This window comes from Argopecten irradians, chromosome 11, assembly GCF_041381155.1.
Source record: "Argopecten irradians isolate NY chromosome 11, Ai_NY, whole genome shotgun sequence".
Classification (NCBI taxonomy): domain Eukaryota; kingdom Metazoa; phylum Mollusca; class Bivalvia; order Pectinida; family Pectinidae; genus Argopecten; species Argopecten irradians.
Genome location: NC_091144.1, coordinates 10,509,856 through 10,536,267, shown reverse-complemented (window position 1 = coordinate 10,536,267; position 26,412 = coordinate 10,509,856). Strand labels below are relative to the sequence as shown.

The 26,412-nt window shown below is 36.0% G+C and overlaps 1 protein-coding gene across 3 annotated transcripts; it reads right to left on the bottom strand.

Moving 5' to 3' along the window:
- Positions 1–938: 938 nt before the first annotated feature.
- Positions 939–17,964, bottom strand: LOC138334727 (uncharacterized). Of its 3 annotated transcripts, XM_069283418.1 has the most exons (4): positions 17,867–17,956; positions 14,031–14,110; positions 12,681–12,821; positions 939–1,818 (listed from the first exon to the last, which is right to left on the bottom strand). In XM_069283418.1, the coding sequence occupies exons 3-4, from the start codon at positions 12,792–12,794 to the stop codon at positions 1,282–1,284; spliced, it is 651 nt and encodes a 216-aa protein (XP_069139519.1). In that variant the 5' UTR covers positions 12,795–12,821; positions 14,031–14,110; positions 17,867–17,956; the 3' UTR covers positions 939–1,281. The 3 variants fall into 3 exon arrangements, with proteins under 3 accessions (XP_069139519.1, XP_069139520.1, XP_069139518.1); XM_069283419.1 differs by lacking the exon at positions 14,031–14,110 and having other exon boundaries at positions 17,867–17,964; XM_069283417.1 differs by lacking the exons at positions 14,031–14,110; positions 17,867–17,956 and having other exon boundaries at positions 12,681–13,842.
- Between the last annotated feature and the right edge of the window lie 8,448 nt (positions 17,965–26,412).

The window sequence follows — 26,412 nt, the reverse complement described above, 5'->3', positions numbered from 1 at the left end:
AACAATGTTACCTAACATACGGTGTACAAACGTCTTATAGGCGAACAAGACCATCTGTAAAATTGTTGTTATGGTGTATGCTGTCAATGGATATCGAAGTTGTAATAATGGTTAATATTTACAGTTTGTACTGACATAGACTCAATAACCATGCTTTCTAGTATTATCATTATCAGTGTATAATGTTAGCACAACACGCGCGGCGATTCTATTGTTACGGAAATAGTCGATGGCGTAGCAACGTTGGGTCATGATCCCACTTTTGGCGGGAACATATGAATGACTCGATTCCAATCAGCTGTTCAATCGAATTCGTTGACGAAGACGGAAGTGAAAAAAATATGGGTATTTTAATAAAAAATATGCAACTAGCCGCGGGAATAAATTATATTCATTTACTTGAAAAACTGTAAATATAAGGAATAGATGTTTATTTTGTTGATGTTATGAGGGTATAATGATAATGGAGCACGTGTAAATTATGTAACCCCGGCTTATACCCTCATAACATCAACAAAATAAACATCTATTCCTTAAATAACACTAAATTGTTGTAACCCTGAACACACCACAATATATTATGTTCTGGTGTTATGTCTTCCTGTTTTTCTGTATGTATGTGGTCTTTTTTGAATACTTTTGTTCCAGTATAAATGATACATCCTTTCTGCTCACGTTTGTTTGTGTGTTCTGATGTTATGTCTCCTGTCTTTTTGTATGTATATTCTGTATTTTTTAAATGATTTTGTTCCAGTAAAATGATACATCCTTTCTGCTATGTTGTCGTTCTTAAAGCGTCACTGACAATACATTGCCATATCCACTACGTTTTGCAATTTATTGATCATGTTTTTCTTCAGTCTCGTTTTGGCAGTTCCAATGGCAAAAAAAACCCAAACAACTAATGCTTGGAATACAATGAATAAAGAAGATAAAAATACTTTGTAAAGATGTGTAATAGAAAATAAAGATAGTATTGTTACATAATGCAATACGTTGACATTTGACTTATTTTGAACACGGAATCCAGTTGATGACACGGAAATGACGTCATAAATTCTAAGTTGCTGTTCATCTTATATCACCATTAGAGCAATAATTTACTAATCATAGTCATATCCAAATGTCTCTTGACGGAGGAATGTCCAAAATAGATAAAATTCATTGCCAGTGGAAATCAAATTACAAGAAATGTCACAACATATGGAAACATTCTACTGAATAAAAGATATTATACAGTTCTAAACTGATTATTCAATGCCCATCAAAAGTTAATAATATCTACATGCCATATTCCAATAATGTAGAATATTTCGACTCTTCTCCCCCGAAGTTTGCGTTCAATGTAAGCTTGTCTGCACACCCCTTGACCTTTCCTTCCCAAAGATTACCTCCTTTGCTTTCTAGCTGGGTCCATTCCTCGTTGACGACAGCCGCCACAGCTTTAGCGTTTGGAACCACTACTTTGAAGTTCACTCCACAATTCAAGGCATCTTTAGTAGCTGTAATGGGTTCGTAAATATAACAACCCTCTTTCCATTGAGCATATTGTTTGGGGAAGGCATGGACGGCTTTAGAAATACAAGGGCAGTTAAGAAGGTAGTTAAAAACTCCGGGGAGCGTCTTGCTTTTGTCAGTGACTGGAAGAGCGTATATTTGGAGCTTGTAGAAGCCAGGTTCCGGAATTTGAACCAGGAAACTAACTACATCTCCCTGTGTTTGGGTGAAGATGCAATCCGTGTGTTCCTTGAGGGTAGAGACCTGGATGAGATTACCAGTCACCTTCACAAGTCTGTCCATCTTAAACTGGATTTCAACCTACAACACACAAACCAAAACACCTATTAGGACAGTGTAGGGATACCAACAATCCTTTACTACAATTCTGATAACAAGGCTGCGTAATAAATAAATAATTCATAATGACAAGCAATGTCGTAGCGTACAATCGTACACAATTGCATGGTTGGTTGTTCTCCAATCATGCTTTTGAAGTTACATTCTTGACACAATGCGCTTAAGCCAATTATCATGTAGTATGATTATGAATTTAAGCGATCTTTCCCTTCTGTCTTTCCTTTGAAATATGAACAATGCACTGCTTTGATCATTGTTATAATAAACTTACAGGGGCAGCCTTACAACGAAGGTTACCTTAAGTATATAATTACACCAAGTTGTCATGTAGCGAAAGGGTTCAATTATTTCATATTTACACTACAGATAACGATATTGCGTGCGGTAGAATGTTCACTATTAAATAAGTGGCTAACGAACTTACATAAATCAGTTAAAGATTGTCCTTTTCCGTGTGTTGGATTTGATAAAGTTAATAACTTACACTAATTTTGATGTTTATTTTGGAAAACTGGCTTTTCGAACATCAAACAAATCAATTAGATAAACTCTTAAAGCACCATTAGAAATTACCATTAAACGAACAATATTGACTTCAAGTATGATTTCCCGGTCTGACCCTGAGTTCAAAGACTTTGCCCTTCCATACAATCTATATAGCCATTTGTCACTATCGTAAATTTCCAGTCTATCAATCCTCTCCATCTGGTATGCTGTACGGCGGAAGTGAATCTGCCAAGGAGAGATTTGTCACTTTCAACAGACTCCGTCAGAAGGCTACAGCGATCAGAGAGGGTGCCAGTTAACGGATGTGTAGTTTTTAACTCAAAATCGTCAAGATAGGCCATGGGAGAACAATTGCATTGTGTTAAGTCGTCCTTAACAATATTCTTTAGTCCAATTTACTTCATATTTTGAGTATATTAAGAAAAGCAGTACAGAAAATAGCTGCAGTATCCATAATGATGTTATACACTCATAATGTTTTAATACACAATGCATATGGAAGCCATAAAACGTATCTAAAGCTATATGTTCATTAAAGTGTCTTAATATAGCACTCACAATGATTTATCTTTTTTGTTAAAGATAACGTTCTGTGTGATTGAGTAAACACTCAAAATTGAAAGGAGATCGTATGATGAGACGTGTATCTAAATGTGTATTTGAGAGAGGAGTGAGTGTTCCTAGAGAAAAGTTAGCGTATCCCAGTCTGACTGTAATTGGGAGTCGTTAGGAATTGGGATGTTATCAAGTCTCACTCAGACAAGATTCGGATATCTAGTATCATCGTCAACATAAAACCTCACACATAAAAGTATCTTTTTGAAATAAAATCTCTTGGTAATGGATTTAAAATGATCCAGGGAGCCAAAATATGATTTAGGGGATATTTTGATAAATGCAATAAGTCAATACATATACCCCCAACGTAGTTATATACTAGAAATGGCACCTGTCTATGGGAAAGGTTATAAGGTTGTACAGACAGAATTGCTTTGTCAATTCCATCACTAACTCTGGTTTTGGGATGACATGTGTGATGATAGCTCTTGTTCTGTCTCCTTGTCATAATTGACTCTTTTCACTCTTATAATATTAAGCTTCCTTGCAGTAGTGAAAACGCTGTCTATTTTATAGTGATTCGCCAATGACGCAATACTGACAAAGACACCGAATAGCACACCCCATTCGATCATTACCATTATCATTTCTATTAGTTTTACTGACTACACTAAGTTTCGGCTGGGAGACAGAACCTAGGGCCTTCCCGTCGCAGGGCAATGTACAGTAGTGTCAGAGGAGTCAGAACCTAGGGCCTTCCCGTCGCAGGGCAATGTACAGCAGTGTCAGAGGAGTCAGAACCTAGGGCCTTCCCGTCGCAGGGCAATGTACATCAGTGTCAGAGGAGTCAGAACCTAGGGCCTTCCCGTCGCAGGGCAATGTACAGCAGTGTCAGAGGAGTCAGAACCCAGGGCCTTCCCGTCGCAGGGCAATGTACAGCAGTGTCAGAGGAGACAGAACCCAGGGCCTTCCCGTCGCAGGGCAATGTACTGCAGTGTCAGAGGAGACAGAACCCAGGGCCTTCCCGTCGCAGAGCAATGTACAGCAGTGTCAGAGGAGACAGAACCCAGGGCCTTCCCGTCGCAGGGCAATGTACAGCAGTGTCAGAGGAGACAGAACTAAGGGCCTTCCCGTCGCAGGGCAATGTACAGCAGTGTCAGAGGAGACAGAACCCAGGGCCTTCCCGTCGCAGGGCAATGTACAGCAGTGTCAGAGGAGACAGAACCTAGGGCCTCCCGTTGCAGGGCAATGTACAACAGTGTCAGAGGAGACATAACTAAGGGCCTTCCTGTCGCAGGGCAATGTGCAGCAGTGTCAGAGGAGACAGAACCCAGGGCCTTCCCGTCGCAGGGCAATGTACAGCCGTGTCAGAGGAGACAGAACCCAGGGCCTTCCCGTCGCAGGGCAATGTACAGCAGTGTCACAGGAGACAGAACCTAGGGCCTTCCCGTCGCAGGGCAATGTACAGCAGTGTCAGAGGAGACAGAACCTAGGGCCTTCCCGTCGCAGGGCAATGTACAGCAGTGTCAGAGGAGACAGAACCTAGGGCCTTCCCGTCGCAGGGCAATGTACAGCAGTGTCAGAGGAGACAGAACCCAGGGCCTTCCCGTCGCAGGGCAATGTACAGCAGTGTCAGAGGAGACAGAACCTAGGGCCTTCCCGTCACAGGGCAATGTACAGCAGTGTCAGAGGAGACAGAACCTAGGGCCTTCCCGTCACAGGGCAATGTACAGCAGTGTCAGAGGAGACATAACTAAGGGCCTTCCCATCGCAGGGCAATGTACAGCAGTGTCAGAGGAGACGGAAAAAGAAGTAAGTCATTTAGAAAAAAGCAACGCAGCCACCACCGTTTACACCGACTGGGTCATCTCGAGAAGTATCCTTTATATGCGTGATTCCGAGTTATATCGATATTACGGACATTTCCATATTCAACGGCATTCAACAAATAAGACTTTTGAAAAAGCACAGTTCAAGTTTTAATACTGTAAATTGGTACGATAAAAGTAAGAAACTTTGTATTTAAGATAAATAAACACTTTTCTTATCTTAGTGATCATGCTAACGTTATGTAAGATGGTAGTGTGTGATTCCGTATCACAACACCTCAGACCGTCAGGGCGTGCTTCATCTCACTATCAGCTTTCCCATGCGTACATTTTATAATTTATTATCTGTCTGGATGTTCATTCGAACGTTTACGAGCGTTTTACTTACAAGAACAGACTCACCCTCTTAGCACTATCATTCGGTTCCATCATCTGTTGATAACATGGTTGTAATTTATCTTCTCTCTTAAATAACTGCCATATTGTTTCTCATTTTGATGCCGAAATTTGTTGGTGCGTTTCTCATTTTTAATCAGATTGTAGATACTGCAGGGTTAAAAATATTATCTCCCCAAGAGGATGAGACCATATTCATAGTTTCAGGTCGATATCAACAGAATGATATTTTATACATTAAAATATAATTATAAAGATAGAATTATCAACATTCAAGTTCAAAAATATATCTAAAGGATTTGTATGTGTATAGTTTGCTTATGTTAGCATTATCAATTTAGAACTACATGGTGTTACCAGATCGAATTAATGCACTAATGTCCTCTCCTCTCATTTCCTCGGTTTTTTTTGTCCCACTATATGTCAAAGTCAAAAATGAGGGAGACGTATACATGTATTTAAGATGAGATAATATCCATTTAGCATGCTTTACGAGCCTATTAAATAGGAACAATTATTGCCTTACATGATATTACTTAAGAAATACATTTATATTTTATGAGAATCCAGATTCACTTCAGCGTTTGTGTTTGGTTTTTCGTTTTGTTTAATTTGTATGGAATAACTCAGGCAAAGTATTCGACTGTGATATTGCAGTTATCTAAGAACTATAATTAATGTAGCCTCAACAATAATTATGTATCAGTGTTTAAACAATGAAGATACGTTTATGTTTATCACACAAGGTGGGTAGATAAATTATTACACGGTGGAAACGATGGATTTCTTACAGAATCAAAACCCCTGTTAATAGGGCGGTCGTAGTATTTGTGAAAAGTGAGAGTTGACCAAGATTGATGCAAGGCAAGTTTACATTTACCGTCTATTTATAGAGCGTTTGCTTCAGTGAATAGACAGCACATATGTTATCGAAGTTAAAGGTATCCTTATCTATCTTGTAGTAGAACCAATATTTGTCTGTACACTATAAGTTTCTATTATTTTCTCTAAGCTAGCCTGCTCGTAACAAAGGTGTAAGGCAAGATGTAATGCGGATAGTTTTTAAATTGTTCATTTAATTGTTCAAAAGACATGCGCAATATAATAATACTTTTAACACGGGCGTGTTAGTAACAATTTATTAACGGACTATTGGATCACATACTTTGTAACCTTTCTTCGATGACTCGATAGGTACAAAGGCTAATTAGAATCTTAATAAAGATCAAATGATGAAGTATCAAACCTTGAGATAAAAACCAAGTCAAATGAAATAACAATGGCATATCTAATCTTTTTTTGTTAAGAAATATATATATAAAAACTTTGAAAAAATAAGAAATGGTAGAGTAAAATGAATTCACAATCTAACAAATCCCTTTATTGACATTCCGACATTCCAGACAAGGTGAGCGTCCGAACATCATGCCAGACACACGTCCGGGGTTCTATCAATGTATAATTAGAATGACCAGGTCTGGGGGCCACTGACCACATTGACCACTAGGTAAACACCAATGTTGACCTTTACGATAAGAGAGACAATATTGATTTGTTTTATATCAAATACACTAAATAAAGTCCAAACCGATGATTCATGTATGAAATAGGTCGTGATTAATTCCCATTTTGAATACACGAGTTTGCTTTGAGGGCCACCCTGATAAGATACCATTAGAAATTCCAATCAAATATCTGATACGAGAGTGAATTCAGATTTGCAAGTCTTGTCATGGCGACTTATTATCCAAGTTAAATAAATGTCTAATATAACCAACTTGAGAAAACTTCAACCGAAAAGAACAAAAAAAGATATATTAAAAAATCATACATACAGGATGTAGTAGTTCATTAGTGTACGTTTTCTGATTTCGGTAATACACTTGTTTATTCATAGATCGAGCAAAAGAGGCAAAAACTGGGCCACACTTTGGTCCCTCCCGCCAAGGGGTTTAACGTTTTCATTATGAGATGTTAATATATATTGATATATCAAACGTCAGACATATTAAGAGTTATTGTGAAGTTTAACGACAATACATGGAAAAGCGTACAATCATTGGTAGACATTGAAAATAATAGGATTTGCAAACTACCAGTAATATGGAAACCTATATTATAAAATATTTAAATAACTCAACATAAACATATTATGATCAACACAATAATTGGATTCTTCCATATATTACCATGACAACAGAGCAGGTCAGGTATGTTATTGAAAGTGAGGCCAATTGTAAATGTTTAGAAATAGTTCCATGAATGATGGTTTTACTGTTTTCTCATTATCAAATCAGTAGCCGACACGTAGAAAACAGGGCAAATTTATTCTAATACGAAGGAGACAATCTCTGGTCTATGCAATCAACATGTAATAAATGTTTTATGGAATTACAAACACTATTCTGTAGTGAGTTTGTCCGTTATTTAGATAGTGATGATGAGTTGAGCGTCATCTCCTTCCTACCCGGCCTCTAACTTGTAACCTTGTTGGGGAACACCACGGGAACACTACGGGAACACGATCAGCGTGAGTCAGATGCCACAATCCTTTCTTTTATGTGAATTCATGTTCAAATGATACAAACTCATTAAACAGAGGATAAATCTCATTTCGTAACAGATTTGGCGAGTTTCACTTGTACTTCCCTAAATGCTGGTTAGGTTGTAGGAACAAATCTAGACTTCGCTATACGATGTTTGATTGATTCAGTAAATTACAATATGTTGTAAATACATGTATATCATTACATATTACAAAGACAGCGCTCACACATGAATATGTCTTAAAATAACGCCCTATTTTAAGATTAGCCTTTTAAGTTACTTTTAACCTGCTGACAAAGCATGAAAACGGTAATACGGTAGCATTTGTTTCAATCATAACTTAAATAAAAGTCCAATAGCTCTATTTTAGTGCCCTTTGCCGTTCCGCATTGTACGTACAAACATGCATCAGTGTCGCGGAAAATGGTATATACACGTGCTTTATGACTCAGATACATCATAAAGATTCGGAACTTCAAACAGTCTAAGGCTGTGATGTCATAGATAATATATACAATACTTGTACTATGGTTGTATGATCAATTCTACTGAAAATACATTTCCGACTTATCTCGAAACTGGAATCCTATTACATAAAGGGGGCCTCCAAAATCAAAAAACTATAAGTGTCAATTCTGTAGATATAAGTAATGTTTGGTTTCAAAATTAGATAAACCTGTAATCAACTCAAAACTGTTGTGAGAGTTATGCCAGCTGTCTTTTTATAGAAATAATCAAAATGGAGTATACAATTGATACAATATGTAGTAGTAAACATTAGGTAAAAAGGTAATTTCTAAAATTGCATAGTTTGTTTGTTTGTTTAAGTTTTACGGCCCATTTACGGTCGGAAAAAATTGCATGAACAAAGCGAGGTACGTTACATATTGACCTTAATCGATCAATATTAATCAATATTGATAAAAAAAGCATAAATAAGATTTGATAAACTTTCAACGACTCCAAAGGACCACAACAATGAGAAGTGTTATCTTAAACTTGCGTGGAGTGCGAACTTTCCAGCTCTCAGCTGTGTGACAAGTAATTATTGTCTGTGACTTTGTGTGGAATGTGGTACCTATTAGATAGGTATGTAGCTATACTCTCGTGAACCGGTAGCATTTAAGTTTTATGCACGTGTGTTTCGGGTACCGTAAGCATGTATTTCAATTAATTATAGAGGAATCAGATGATGAGCATGCAGTAACGCCAGCAGTCGGTTACTACTACTATTCCTTTACACAAAGTAATTGGTATACACATCATTTCTAGCCGTTAAACAAGTATAATACTTACAAGGTTTCCGTTTTCTGTTCCTTAAATAAACACCAATACCCATATTTTGATTTTGCGTTAATACTACAGAGCTCCCTGTCGGCTCCGTGATTAGGAAAAACATTTTCTTTACGATTAACTTAACTAAAAAATATGCAAAATGCAGCATTTAGGCTGGTAAGAAATTAAGTGAAAATTATGAATTCATTTTAATATTTTGTCTTGGGTATCTTTTACATATTTTCTAGCAATGTTTCCTTGATTGTTAGGATTGATGCAATGATTGTTAAATTTTTGTGAAAACATATATAATATTGGTGCTACCTAAATTTATAAATGTGGTGATGATAAAAGGGTTTCAAGTACACAATTGAAAAATTGGATTTTGAATTTGCAGCTCAGAGCGAGGTTGACCAATCAGAATCAGTGGATATATATACCCAGGCTTGTTATACTTTCACAATCGACTTGATATCTTCAGTATAGGTCTATAGTGGTGATAATGGTTTCGTCTAAACTATCTCTCTTATCATTGATATGTTCACCTGTACGCGGTGTAGAATCACTACATTTAGAACAGACCTGTATGTTTTGTGGTGTTTTCATGCATATTTCAAATTGAAAATTAGATCTTATTCGAAGTATTTATTTTATAACCAAGAACAAAAGACGTTCCGGATTTATCGTTATTACCACGATTAAAGGATCTGCTCTAAATGGCTTAATCCATTAAATTTTATGGCAACTCTTCCACTAGAAACGGACACATCGTGGTTCTACCACATCATCTACGTACAATATCCCACCCCTCCTCCTACCCCGGAAAGTTTACATTAACTTTCTGAATTTGTGCTGCACCATTACCAAAGTCGTGGGTAGACTTCCGCTTTACTTGTGTATTGATACTGGCAATCTGGATTACTCCAGAAACTAATTCTTCATAGTACTAACTATGGATGAAACAGATACATATAATTTTACAAAGTATAGTTATTTGCGTCAAACAAGACATTAGGATAAATAAGAGATAGAAAACGTTACTTGAGTGTGAGAGTATTTGTATTACTGTAATCTTAATTAGCAAATATAGCAATCATCCATTAACGACACAAGTACGACAAGTCGAGATCTCCGTTACAGAAGCTCTTCTTCTACTACGGTGCATCTTTTATTAACCAAAACGCTTCACCAAATGACAAAAACAGAGTTCACCTGCCGCCAACATATCGCTGTTGTTGTGGCAACGAGGAAACATCCTCGTTTGTATTACCTATGCAACATATTGTAAATTTTACAACGTCTGCAACGTATCTTATCTTTGGTAATATATATTTATTGACCTGCAACACATTCAGAAATAACTAAATCCTACAAAAGAACGCGGGTATGAAATAGTTCGTAGTAGTAAACGTGTACGGATAGGCTAGGGTGATATGCTGAGCAATGCACTAGTGTCTACGCTCCGAAGGGGTCGGCTGTATTGCTTGCCAAGAGCATTTGGCACTTATGCATTGTTGAAAACAAGATAAAATCGGAAATGCCAATTACACTACAGACATAAGCATGTGATTGTTTCATTACAAGTTATGATGTACTATGTCTGAAAATAGAAACACGTGCACTAGACGTGTAAATAGACACATTCTACACTTGTCTCTTAAGCATAGCTGTAAAAATGTATAGTCATCATTCATCAATCAAATATAAAAGCATTGTCGGCGCTTTCAGTGTGAAGGTGGTTTGTCATTGACACTAATGACGGGATGATTTAATAAACGATAAAGCACAAATACGAACAGTAAAAGAAATGTAAACACTCAAATGTCACTAGTCCATCCTGATAACAATGGAAGCCTTTTTCTTAAAACTTCCGCCCCAGATTATCATTTTCATCAGCGTTTACATTTTCTTATACCCATCATAAAATGGCAACATAAGGGTATGTAGAGTTTCAGTATAAAACTGACTACCATACTGATGACTTTTCTGGTGTCATAATAAGCAGCGACTAGAAAGCAAGATGCTATAAAATCTGAAATAAAAAGTGTAATTGAGCTATACAAATCACTCGTGATGTGCTTCATTTGAAAATCCTGTAGATGATTTAGTTTATGTTATGCTGTTAACATTCTTGCTCGTCAAACTGTTATTTGATCTGGAGAACATGCCGTTAAGTCTGTTAAAATGGTAGATTCGGCTATACCATAGAATTACTGTATGGAGGCGAGGTACACGATCTTTCCTAAAATACTTCATTATTATACAGAGCACGTCATCCCGGAATTATAATCTTTCATTCGCGTCTTTTTGTTATAGTGAGTCATCAGCTAGGCTGTGAAGAATATGTTGTCTACAGTAGACAAAATATAATCACTGAAAATTCCACTCATTGAGTACGATTGAGAATAATGCGTTGTCATAGATTTCGGTTGTAATAAGGATTTTGCAATATTTGGAGAGACCTAACTAAATGTATCCTTGAATTCAGTCAAAACATTAGAGTCTCAAGTTGTAAACGCAATATTCAATTTTATATTAACAAATAAACATACATTTTATCCCAAATGCTATAAAGATTAATAACACTAAGTCATTTATGTGTCTCCGTTAAGTACACAGAAACGTATTTGAATCGAGTTTTACATTTATTATTGACTAATAATGTACGAGATCCAAACCGAGCGTTTTGAGCTAAAAACATTCAAATGTTCTAAATTGACCTATGAGCAAGATCTTCATATTAAAGGAAAATTGGATAGTTATAGATTGTAAATACATGCAAACGACACTAACAATATGCATTGTAATAACAACATCTGACGGTATTTTTGTACAATACCTCTATACATATTCTCGATCTTGTCCATTGGAGTATCGTTTTACACATTAAAAAGGAGGTGACATGTTAAACTTTTTATTACTTTAAAATGTGTTTGTGTGTATTGGCAACTTTACTTTTTTCGATTGTATCATCATAAAACATAACATTTTGTTGGTATCGCCTTATAGACAACTGACAATTACAACGATTTACCGTGTAGCCGAGTATTGAGACAACTGGCGCTTGCAATAATTTACCGTGCAGCCGGGTATTTTCACGAATTCACAGTGCTCTTAACGTGAAAATTTGATCCGCGAAATATTGAGAGATGATCAAGTTATATACCGGTTTGTAGTATGAAAGTCAGATCGCGAAAACTGTAAACGAGCTAAAATACAATTTTCCTGTTTTTTGTCAAATTCGCAAAATGTGCATCTCGCGTAAATAACCGTCCATACGATAGCATTCAGACGATACAAAATTTAGTTCTCTATCGACTCATTCAGTTAAGTAGTGTCATGACTTCTATTATTAATAAAGTATTAAAAAATAACATTTTAAAACAAGTTGAAAGAAAGATGCAGTGATTTCTAAATGTGAGTTTTTATATTATCAAAACTCTAAAATAAAACCATGATCGTGTGCTGACATATTGATCATTCACACACGGGTTTTTTTCAAACTCTATCACAAGCAAATCAGCTATAACGTCGATATATGTTTATCAATAATTTTCTATTGTAAGACAATAACTTCAATCTTAGATGAGGTTCAACTTTATACAAAGGTAATGTAAACCTAAATTTTGTTTATACAGAAAAAATGTCAGCTGATATTTCGTGATACAGAGGTACATTTGTTTTTGTCGTTGCTATCCGAAGGAGACTTACCTCATTTCCAGTCAACATAATTTCAGGATCCTTGTGGCTATGGGTGCATAATCCAAATTCTCCAAATTTCGGTTGGGCTCCAAGATAACCCCTTGGTAATTCAGGTTTGGCCATGTTGTTTTTGTTTTCTGCACGAAACTCCTAATATTATGTAACAAAAATAAAACGCTTTAAAGCGCTCGAAAGTAAGTTTACAAACTGAAGACAGCACGTACGTACAGATGGCCGTGTTTTAGAGGAATGACCAACGCCGAGATTTAACAGAGAAGTATAAAGTACACAAATGAAAAATTGGATTTTAAATTTGCAGCTCAGAGCGAGGTTGACCAATCAGAATCAGTGGATATATATATACCCGGGCTTGTTATACTTTCACAATCGACTTGATTTCTCCAGTATAGGTCTATAGTGATGATATTGGTTTCGTCTTATCTATCTCTCTTATCATTGATATGTTCACCTGTACACGGTGTAGAATCACTACATTTAGAATAGACCTGACTTTGTATGTTTTCTGTCCTACTGTCAGCAGAGTTGATAAACATATATAAATGCTACAGATGCTGTTCTCGGCTCATGCAATGTACGCGCAACGAGGGCGGCCGGGGAGGGAAATGGCACACACACAAATGGATTTACTGGCCTCTCTGTGATTTGAGGTTCTGTGGGTTCAGTTTCACTTTGATTGCTTTCTGTTATCCATAAATAACACAGTTTTCCCCTAACGGTCGATGGAGGATGCTAGAAACTTTTTTCCTCTTGCTTTGTGGTATTTTATTTTATTAATTTTTTTTTTGTACATTTTTTTCTACGTTTTTTTTTGTCTGGGTGTTAAAAGTCATAATAATATTCCTGTTTTAGCGTTTCTGTCGCCTTGACTCTAACACTGAAATAAGAATTAAGATATTGTGCGAATTCATTCGTCATCGCGCATGTGCAAAACAATACGTTTTCTGCACCCATCAGGTAAAATTAACAAAGTGGCTTGATATATTGCATGCGTCACATTGTAAATAGTAGGATCAAATGCCGATAATCTTTTAACATCGACACATACTGTCAATCAAATTCCACATCACATTGTCATATTAACTTAGTATTTCTTTCTCTTATTTAAGGTACCGTTACCCAATAGTTATGGTGGATCAGATGGCAATAACACCTTTTATTCTATTTCTTTGTGATGAATACTTTATATCATAATGCACATTATTTTCCAAAGTAGAATTGCTAAGTGAATTTGCGTCCTATTTTCACTACAACTTTTGCTGAATATTTTTTTCATTATGCATAATGAGAAGATTACAATTTAAAAAAAAATAATGTTATAATATCAACATATTGACTTACATTGTCGTAGTTGTCGTTCCGGCTATTAAGTGTTTCAGCATGCTAAGGGTTTAGATACAATGTAATCTAGAGCGATATATCTGCAAAACAACAAACATACAGTGCAGAGGAATATTTGATACTCTCAAACCAGCATATCCTCACATTCACCTTCCCCGAAGCAGTGTTAATTAGGTTGATTGTATTGTATGGAGGCTGTGGTATGTACTGTAGTTGTGTAGTGCCACTTTGTACTTGAGAAATTTTGTTTGTTTGCTTGGCAATTGCTTGATTAGCGTCTTATTTACAGCCAGAGTCATGTTAGGACAGCTACGTATACCCATGTTTGCGATGTGTTGCGTGTATGAAGTGCGTGGTGCATGTTTTGGGTGACTGCGGTATATTCGTGTTGTGTCTTGTATAGTCGAACTCTTGCACTTTTATAGTGCTATATAACTGAAGCATGCCGCCGAAGACACCAAGCAATACACCCCGCCCGGTCACATTATACTGACAACGGGAGAACCAGTCGTCCTACTCCCTGTGTATGCTGAGCGCTAAGCAGGAGCAGAAACTTGTGAGAAAGGTTCTGGCATCATAGTCTAGTATAATAGCAGTGATGGGCGCTCAGAACAAAGAGAGTGGGGCGACTGGTATGTCCACTGTCAGTATCATTTGAGTGGGATGTGCCTGTTCTGTGTCTCTGGCTACATGTTTCAGTGTGACAGCACTATAAAAACTGTTCCACTATGGCAAGAGCCACAAAACGAAAATACATGTATTGCAGTCTCCCAAAACACCCACTCACTTCACACACAAGATACAGGCGAGGCCGGCCTAACATGAACCTCTCCGGTTAATATGACGTTAAACTACGTTCAACCTACCAACATCGTTTTGTGAATATTAAATATACTGTCGAATCTTGGTTGTTTTTTGTTATAGACCGTAGCTACGTAAAATTACCAAATAGACTTTGTATTATACAACACAAAGCATTTGGTATATTAGGTAGAGTATGTGTTCCGACGCTGCAATTTCTTCTGTGACTAGACCACCTTTCCTCCTAGGACTTGTTAAATGCGCTAACTGTGTTTGTAATTACTAGACTTGGTTATAAATGAAGTGTTGATATACAAGCAGCAGGCAAAAAACCATGGGTTCCTCGGTCTGAGGAAAATTGTGTAACAGTACCGGTGCAGGTTCCGCTATTAACGTACAGTGTGTGCCTAATTAGATGTGGAGGTATACATAAAACAAACAGAACTAGTGACGTAGTACCGGTATCATGACGTCAACTGGTTCTGGCTCGTTGGTTGATGATGGCGTTTAAATACCATCACAACTGACAATGGGAATAAATAAAGAAGTGTGTATTGAACGACGATGACCACGCTATAACAAACAGCAGGTAAGTTAACAACGACAGAACGACAAAGGGTGTGCACAGGGGACCCCGAGAACATTAGTGTTGATTAATTAATATTATATTTCATTATAATTAAATTTTCTTTGTTTTCATACCAAATCTGGCTTTCTGATTGGCCAATATTTTTTTTGCATACCACTATGAAAAAAAAATCCGAGAATGGCGCGAAACCCCGACGTTAACGTGTGGTCACAATAGAGACATTGACGTTGCGTATTGATTCGGAAAAAAAGAATCCCTTGAAAAACCACTATAATGTTACATTTATACATACTTCATTTTATCAAATAGAGTATAAAATTCATTATAAGTATTGATGTCACTATTTTTTAATTTTATCGGGTTATGAAAAAAAAATTTTTTGCAAACTTTTGTGAGAATCCGCTACGCGGATTCACACAGTTTGCAAACAATTTTTTTGCATACCCCGATAAAATTAAAAAATAGTGACATCGATGCTTAAATAAAATCCATACGGCCACTGGCTCCGCTGTGATCCTACTTGTCAGCTTGATTATGTAATGTTCACAAAGACGGCTACTCTATTGGAGCATTGGTGCAATCTACCTGTAATAATATACTAGTCTAGATATTCGAATTATTATTATTTCATCATGACATATATGCTTAGTTTGCTAATGTCATTTTCGACTTCGCATAAGGTAAGCATATATGATGAAATGATAATTTGACAAGAATTATTGTGTGGCAGCTGATTATTACTATGTTGAACAATTAGTTGTAATAGGCCTATACATATGTATGAATTATGTATTGTAAGCTATGTATCAGCCTTTGGTCGGATACTCTTTAGAAATGAAGAAAGTCAACTTGCAATGTGCTAAGGCTCGATTAATTCTTGTGCATCTGATATATTTCTAACTTGTTGGTTTATATATTTTGCAGTTCGGTCAACAAAACTACATTTGTATATACGACAATGAAAAGTAAAGAATGGTGTATCGCACACCAGTCACTTACTTCGGCGGCCAAATCCTACTCTACCGAAAAGTTACTTTTTGTTGTATATGCATATATGTATATGCCGAATAGATAATACAATGTTGCTGGATGTGTCCAATATCAACACTTAAACATTTAAAATAACGACTGTATAGTCGAAAAGTTTTGTTTTGGCACATTTCCCTATGGACAAACCTATCAGACGTTCTAATTATTGTAAAATACAATTATTATATTTAATATTGGATATCAACATTTATTGTTTCATCGCACCTGGTGTGGCTTCTTAAGTAAGCATCATACTCTGTAAGTGTTTAACTGAAATAAAAATAAAAATACCATGAACGAAATTACCTTGCCAGAGATATTAATTCAAGGTATCCACGCATCATTGTGAACACATGTTTTATATCGAAACTTTTCGATCGTTAACAGTAAAACAGACTAAAAATAACCCGATTTTATCATATTTTCTCGCCGTGATCAGTTACAAGATCGGCTCCACTTTACCCACACGTATCAAACTTCGTCGGCAACCAAAACGACCATCTTATCAAATATATGTTATCTAGGTCAGAAATTACACCGACAACGCTGAACATGAAATAACCCAGAAGCATATTCCTTAATTCAAAATAGCTGAAATAATTTTTACATTTTGGCACGAATGTTGTGCGCATCGAAATGATACCGCGGAGTCAAGGACACGCTTAAATCATTGTCACCCATAAGTATATAATAAACTGTCTCGCCCACATGTTTGAAAGCAATAAACATTGCCTTACCATGGTGCTAAGCGTTTGGACATAGTAATTCGTGTTTATTCATGCTATCTGTGTAAATATAATAAAACCCGGGGTCCCCTACACGGTCTCATAACCGGACAAATGTTATCCGGTACCGGGCCTGTCTAGTGTCGTGAAATGTTTTATGATGGATCGGTTAAACAACAATATTTAACTCTATCGACATTGAAAAAAAACAACCATTAAATAATATTCAAAACATGTATAGTGTGATTCCCAAATTACGTAGAACTCATTGCTAATTTCATTGGTACCATTATTTTAATAACTGTAAAGTATAATTCATAAACTTTTAAACTCTCATAAAGACGCTTGTTTTGATATTCTACATAATGCACAGTATATTGGGATGGGACGACTGGTTTTACATTATACATGTATTGCCCTGGCTGTAGGGAGATATGACGCTTTGTTTACCCAAGGCGTGTCATATAACCCGAGGGCGTAACCCGAGCGGAATATGACTTGCCGCGGGTAAACTAAGCGTCATGTCTCCCTACTGTCAGGGCAGTAAATTGTTTATTATACCGGAAAAAAAAAAATTTTCGCGCCAGAATACAGAATACAAGTCCTAACGCAATGACTAGAATTTAAGCTGTTTGCTCAAACACTGTTGGGCTAACGTTACAGTTATATGCTAAATCATAGGTTAGACCTACCGTATCTTTCAGCCCAAATCAACTTCCTTTAGCATGTTACATCATATAAACATTACATCGAACGTCGTCTGCCATCCATTTTGTTTATTATCGGATTACCTTGGAGAGTTCCTTTACACGAACGACAACTCTTGCTAAACGTACGAGGGGATCCGCATGGGGGAAGCATGATTTTTGAACATGACGTTCAGCGGGATTCACGATGTTTTCTTGTCCTCACACGTGACGTGTCTCGACCAATCAGCGACTGTGACTCATCGGTGAGGTATAATAATAAACGTTGTCCCTTTGTTATAGATGTGGTTTACATCAAACCAGGACAATGAGAGGACTCCCACCGGAGCATGTTTTTCTTGTTAGACGGAAATATTATTTTGGTTTTGTTTCTATGGTTTAACGTCAGCTAGAGTCGTGTATGGACGGTCTCTCACGTGTCCAATACGTTGCGCATGTGAATGTCTTTATTTCTGGGAGGCTGAAGTATAATGATTGAAGTTTCTTTGTGACTCACTGAAGAATGTTGCCAAACATACTGAACAACACACCCCACCTGTCACATTATATTGAAACGGGCAAACCAGTCGCATATGATGTGTTTTGGCCAAGGAAAAATACCCATTCCTCACAAAGTCGATTGTTCAACTGAAGGCCAAAAGTCAGACGGTTTCAAGGATAGACGGGGGAGGGGGGATGGGGGGGGGGGGAGGAGGGGGGACAGGCTTAAAACTATAAGAAATGTTAGGTTAGGGAAGATAAGATTCAAAAATTTAGTCGCCTTTTACGATTATATGGGACTGCAATTGGAATTACCAGAAATAAAGCTTTCGTACATTAGCCAACAAAACCGTAATATACACAAAAAGACTTATAATTTCGTTGTAACTTTTTACCGATATGTCAAAAATTCGAAATACTTATTTGTCTCTACTATTACAACGGAATATCAGAACTTAGGTGTTTAATCGTATATATGTATGTCTAATTGACACAAACATGTTTTATTTATTTTTTAAATAATATCAAATAATTTATTTTGCTTTTGATGCATGCGCAATCAGTACTTCATTCCATATAGGATATACATGTAGTACCACGGATTTTTTTTTCGGGATGCAATTATTAATATTTTTAACTTGACGTAAAATCAAAAGCTCAAACGTTTCAATGGTAGTGATGGTGAAAAGTAAGCAACTTTTGTAACTGAAGAAAAATACGAAATCGTCTGCTCCTGTTTTTGATAGTGAAAAGAAACCATTTGTCAGCGATGGAGCATCTTTCAGCTTGTTTTTATTGATAAATTACTGTGGGACGGTATTACATTTACTTAGCAAGGCCAACATCAGCAAAATGTGATGCATATCAGATAACAATATTTGTTTTTGCCAAAATATTATTTCATTTCTGAAATACCAAGAACGTGAAAAATACGAAATATGGAAAAACAGAATGCTGCAAATGTTAAAGCAGCTGTGTGTTGGTTAGATAAAAGCGTTGTATGGACCCGACTTTTTCCATTTATCACTCACCATATAATTCCGGATATTATTGTACGTTACTGTTGTGGTAGTATACCGACAAGATAACGGAACCACGGGAGCCATCTTGACAGCGGAATTATGGGATATTTATATACTTTCTGTGGGTTTAATGGCACTATTAAACAAGTCATTTGAATAAATGTAATCAAGTCTTAAAATGGAACATATATATGAATTATAGGTGTATTTTGTATCTACGGAGGAGATAAAACAATGTTATCCAAAAGACATTTTATATAAAGAAAACGAAAGTGAATCAAATGGTTTAGCGATATATGCATCACGTACCGAGATGCTGGTCATTATTTAAGTCTATCATTTACATCTAACTAGCCATTACTTTTGTAAAAAGAAAATAAATAAAAAAAATGAAGTATGAAAATAGAAATTATACGGCTACAGAAAGAAAAAATTCTTTTGATGGAACAGTCGATAATGGTGTGTTTCCACTGACAAATGACTAAACAATGATAGTACCGTTAAACTAGATGAACAAGGATAATTTCAATCCATTTCAAATATTTTTATCGGAATATATTTCCAAAGATATCAATATTAAAAGTGAGGCGGAGTCAAGGTAGACGTTAGGAAGAAGAAAGTTAGGTTGGAAGAGAAAAGGTAAGATCCTAAATTTAGTCGCCTTTTACGATCATACAATGACCGAGATGCTGGTCATTATTTAAGTCTATTATTTACATCTAACTAGCCATTACTTTTGTAAAAAGAAAATAGATAAAAAATGAAGTATGAAAATAGAAATTATACGGCTACAGAAAGAAAAAATTCTTTTGATGGAACAGTCGATAATGGTGTGTTTTCCACTGACAAATGACTAAACAATGATAGTACCGTTAAACTAGATGAACAAGAATAATTTCAATCCATTTCAAATATTTTTATCGGAATATATTTCCAAGGTTATCAATATTAAAAATGAGGCGGAGTCAAGGTAGACGTTAGGGAGAAGAAAGTTAGGTTGGAAGAGAAAAGGTAAGATCCTTAATTTAGTCGCCTTTTACGATCATACAATGACCGAGATGCTGGTCATTTTTTAAGTCTATTATTTACATCTAACTAGCCATTACTTTTGTAAAAAGAAAATAGATAAAAAAATGAAGTATGAAAATAGAAATTATACGGCTACAGAAAGAAAAAATTCTTTTGATGGAACAGTCGATAATGGTGTGTTTCCACTGACAAATGACTAAACAATGATAGTACCGTTAAACTAGATGAACAAGGATAATTTCAATCCATTTCAAATATTTTTATCGGAATATATTTCCAAAGTTATCAATATTAAAAGTGAGGCGGAGTCAAGGTAGACGTTAGGAAGAAGAAAGTTAGGTTGGAAGAGAAAAGATAATATCGTAAGCTTAGTCGCCTTTAACGATCATACAGTAAGGGCAGCAGGTACAATTCTAACGTCCTACCTGCAGATCGAGGAACTGATGCCTTTTTATAGTGCTATCCCAATGAAGCATGCCGCTGAAGACACCACACAAGGACACCCACCCGATCATATTATTTTGACAACTTGACAACCAGTCGCCCACTCCCTTTATGCTGAGCGCTAAGCAGGAGCAGAAACAACCACTTTAAAAGTCTTTGGTATTTCTCGACGAGGGCAGAGAACCCACAGCCTACTTCACGGGGGCGAACGCTCAACAGAAGGCCAAAAGTGAAGTGGTGTCAAAGGAGGCGTTAGGAGTCAGTTAGGAAGAAGGGAAAAAATAATATCCTAAATTTTGTCGCCTTTTACAAGAGATAGTAGGCACAATTCTAACGCCCTACCAGCATAATCATTTATCTTAGAATATGTTAAGCATATTTCATTTCACTGTATGGCTTAGTTCTATTTGAAGCTTCTTGACTTTTTATTCTGCGCATCTAAAAATGTTTATTGGTGATAAATCACAAAAGATCTTTCCACGTAGATTACTACTGCTAAATATTCAATAAATGGTTATCGCCTACGTGTAACTGGCCCATATATTGTCTGACCTGAATTAGTAATCTGTGATGTAGACCTCTATCTAGTACATGGTTAGATAGTGCTAATTTAACCTACTCCAAAACATGTTCTCAGTGTGAGATGTCCGGTAGGTGGCGCTATTTCCGTGAATAATTGAGTCAGATTAGGGTGACTTTAAGGTCACTGCCAGACAAGGTATGTCCATTACAAGTGTCGGAGGTATGTTGTTATACCAAGCAAACAGATTTGTGTTTATATGAGCGTGATTTCCAAAATAGCAGCGAATGATTTGTGGAATTCAAAAACTCAAGTTCATTTCCAATGATGCACTGTTATGTACTTTCTGATCATGATTTTGAGGAGCAATGAGTTTTAGTCTTTATAACGATACCATTTGTATCTTTTTATAGTGTAAATTGTAATTGACAATGTGTGCTTGCATTGGCTCTCTATGCTGTACAGATAACATGGCCTCTACTCTTTATAAAGTCAATAATGTTAGATTGATTTGTGTTACTTCTTGATGTCGTACCACCATTTAGTATTCAATAAACAAATGCGAATATCTTTGATGATTGGGATTATATAATTGAATTAATGTGGAAATGTTGTCACACTATCCATGACGCATGGCCGCATGTTGCCGAAAACGCTCCATAGATTACTCACTATGTCATATAGACAATTAAGATGCAGGCACAAATATGAGGTAGAAAAACTACCAATTATTATCAACTTTATGATGCAAGGACTAGATGTGGTCTAAAATATTTCATTCGGATGTAAAAGTAGAACTCTGGTAATGTCTTCTTTCAAAGTTTTCTGTCACTTCTATATTTTGATTAATCTTTGTTTAGTGGTCGGCTGTTTTTTATTTGTCATGGGAACACGCTTTCAAGCTGTTATTGAAACTAAAAGCATACCAATTCATAGCCCAATACTCTGTCCCTGACACCAGACTTAGACATTATGACAGATTGACGCCTGGTGACATCTATCTTTCATAATATCTAAGTCAGGGCCAGACTCAGGGCCAGAGTATCTCGGGAAACAGTTTCAGTGTCCTGGTTTAAGTGGCTCAAATGTTCAAAATATCTGTTTGATGACAATCACACATATATCATGATTACCAGGAGCCACAATACGAACATACCGCAGTAGTCTGATAATTAGCATTAATCCTTAACAGCTATCATAAGCGCCCCTTGAAGATCTAATATTTAAGGCGAACTGCCTATGGCATTGTAATTACTCTGTCCTAGCCATTAGGTTACTTGTTATATTCTAACTCAACGTGTTCTATAAATAGCTTTGCGCGTGTCTTGAATTACTTTCCACGTTCTACAATACTAACTTCAGTAAAGAAATGACTATACAAGACAGGCGTTTGTTAGCTGCGTGTGGCGGCCGTTGAAATAAACTCGGGAGAAAATACAATACATTTGCATGCATGCGTACAGAGAGTGGAATTCCTTGATAAGAAAATGGAGAGTTTGTCCCGGAAAATAAATCAGTATCACCAAACCCTGACCTAACAGCTGAAGTATCAATTATATCGAAGCAGATATGTGTTGAAAGTCGTCGCCGTATCAGAAGTTCGAAAGGATCATCTTAGCTCCTGATGTTTTTTATATGGATGATGATGGTGTTTATATTTTGTTCCTTGAATGTTGAATTAAGTGGATGGTACATTGCCTACAGTAGAAACCGTACAATTCAATAAGATAGAGCTATAAAAGTAACAGTCAATTCAATTTCAATTTCAACAAATTTTATATCATACAAAATATAAAAAGGCATCAAACAAAAGGCTAAGTCTATACAGGTTCTCTCCCAGGTAACACAGTGCATTAATATTATATACATGTAATTTATAAAATATACTTGGTTTTAAATATAAAAAAGTATCTGAACAACTTAATATAAGATGATTTAGATAATCAAAGTTTGTAAATTAGATGATGTATAATTCGATGTAAGTTTTGTTTACTTGAAAACTGTGTATGTGAACGTTACTCCTTCCACTCATGGGATACAGACCAAAAAAGTCCGTTCGCAAATAGTGTTCACCGGTCATCCTCCTATGAGTTTCAGGAGTCAAACACATGTGTACAAGATGCAATGCATTAAAGATTTGTGATTTTATGCCAAACAATTCAGTCGGTTTTATCATAGGTTGTGCTAATCATAGAAGGTAATGCTGCAACAGTGTATGTAGAACATGGTTGTATGGAAACTTTCGATGTTTTCTTGGTTGTTGTGTAGAACCATGAATAAAAAAATCGCGTATAAATCATTGGAATCAATGTCCCATTTATGTCAATAACGAATATTTGTTTTATCGAAACACTAACGTTATCTCTAGACCACGAAAATATATATCCACCACAATTGCATGTTATACAGTATGTATGGCTCCTGAAGGATATACTTGTTAGTTTATATAATGCAAAAAAAAAATCTGTTTAGTGTTACCCGACCGACCCTAATTTTTTACCCCGACCCCATTTTTTTCCACTTTTCTACGAAAAAAAAGGCGCGATTTCGATCTCAGACTCCTGTTCCGGCCATCATTTTAGATTGAAAAACACACAAAAAAAAAAGGAAAATAAATCCTCCCGACCGACCGACCCTATTTTTTGCCAATGTGACCCTAAACAATTTTTTTTGCCTTATATAATCCGTTTGCGATTCAGTGAGGTTGTGTTATAAAGTTGGTTCTACATCCGGTTGTCGTAGTTGTTACATAATAGAACTAGCACACTTTTGTATGTTCGTGTTGAACACTATTTGTATGTAATATTTCTGAATTCATCATGGAAAGAAATGTTAATTCTGTTATAAAGTTTCGGTTACGTATCTCTTTGTAGATTGTATGTTGTAGTTGTCTGTCCATTATAGTCAAACTGTAGTAAGTCTACATTGAAGACTACATGTTTTGTTCCAAAGTGATCATCACCATCCGTTATATAAGCAATAGATACATGTTTTGGTTGTCACGAAGAGTTACGTGTTGCCAGCATTGTATGTATGAGGATATATGAGTATTACATCAACGGGGAACTATAAAAGATAAGACACAATGCTTACTCACAAGTCGTCAATTGTAAAGGTTGTTTCTAGTAGTCATGACGTCACAATCGCTTAATAGGCTACGTAATAACCAACTCATGCGTGTGAACAACAACAACGATTCCAATCATATCCCTATAACATAAAGTCGCCGCGGATAGTGTGGAAATAATGGAATAGTATGTAATGAGTTACAGGAGGATAAAACTTATTTATTTCGTTTTCTTTGTAGATTAAGTCGGTTTTAAATAGGCTTTACTGTGGCTGAAGACTCTTTTAAACTGTACAAGACACAGCACATTATGGTTGTTTATGTCTGTCGGCCAGAGAACAGGTCATGCCTGCCAAGGCTCTTTACTAATAAACACTTGGCATTGTACTTATTACAACTAGGCTCCTACCAATAACAATTATTTCCACATTTCTGCTTCAAAGAGGTGTTTATATGCTGATGAGTCCGAATGTTTAATAAGACTCTTACGTTCACTGATTTATTACTCGTGAGTTGGTGATAATGTCCAGAAAGTCTGAAGATTGATGATTCGACTTTCGGTCTTCGAACGGAAACACGTGATTTTCTAACACTCCTCAAATTTAAGATGCGAAAAGATGTGAACTTTATCTTATGTCAAGCACGTGAAATCTAAGATGTTTCTGGGGTGTTTCAGAATGCAAATACAAAATTTAAGCCTGGTACAATATCGGATGTAATTACTAACACAGTCTACATACCCTTATGCATAGCCTGTTGCCAAGAGTCAGAGTCTTCTGTAGCTGAACCTATCATTTTGACTATCAACACTACGAAATGTCAACAAATCTGTTATTTATGTTCAGGTTCATGTGGCTCCTTGAACATTTAAATGATGCATTTGTAGCGATGACACGACCTCATGGCATTGTCATAACCTTGAGTTCTGATCCAATGTTTTGACGAGCTGTCATGATCAAGGCCTATATCATTAGAGGTGGCAGTGTATTCCCTTTACAAAGTAAGACGTGATGGTGGTTATAACGTCATAAATTCTACCTTTGTCTAAACTTAAACTATCCTCGATACTCCAGGGATTGATATCACTGCCAGGGGATATACCTACCCTGGTCTATGTCGTAGTAACCTTGAAAGCATTTATAGAAAACAACTGACCAATTACATGCCTGCATACTTATTTTGAGAATTATACAGAAAGCCTTGTCAAACTAATTTAATTCATACATCATTTTTTTTTAAAAGGCGAATATATATATTTCTGTTTTCTTAAAGTCCCAGGAAATCCTTGAGGTGGAACACAGAATTTTTTTTTACCTATACTGGTTGACTTAGATAGTAATTTGGTAAAAATAGGGGTAGGGTATTTCAAAATTTATTCAACTAATTCTAAGAAAAATGTGTGAAGAAATTATACATATTATGAGAGATAAAAGGTCAAACTTTCATTTAAAATTGGTTGTTATTTTTTCGTAGTGCATGACGTCATGGTTACGTCATCCTTGTCTCCCTTGTTTGAATATATGATAATTAATCAATTTTTGAATAAAATACTTCGAAAAAAATATTGCATTTATTTTTAAATTCATTTCTAATGTCACATGTGCTTTGTAACTGATATTTTGAAGCCAGTTATAGTAATGTTTCTGTGATATTATGAATATTAAGATTGATATTAAAAGGTAATTCTCAATTACAAGATATCTAAAATCGATGCATTATCTAGACGTGGATTCTATTCAGGAAAATTAGTCAAATCTCATCATATAAAGTTTTATTAATCAACCCTACTTACTGCTTGAAGAACTCGCTTTTATTATCTTTTTTATCAGAATTTAGTCAGTGAGACAAATGATCCTTTCTATTGTCGTTCTTCTCTATTTTTATTCCTACATACGAGTTTTAACCTGTATAAGAATACGATGATTTTAGTATGGAAATTCATTATTAATGTTAACTACACGGCTGTTTT

What these genes read in the sequence shown, in the direction of transcription:
- LOC138334727 (XM_069283419.1), bottom strand. Translation starts at nt 12,794, where the DNA reads ATGGCCAAACCTGAATTACCAAGGGGTTATCTTGGAGCCCAACCGAAA. An exon ending in TTATGTTGACTGGAAATGAG is followed by an intron (nt 1,819 to 12,680) that starts GTAAGTCTCCTT and finishes TGTGTGTTGTAG; the next exon opens with GTTGAAATCCAGTTTAAGAT.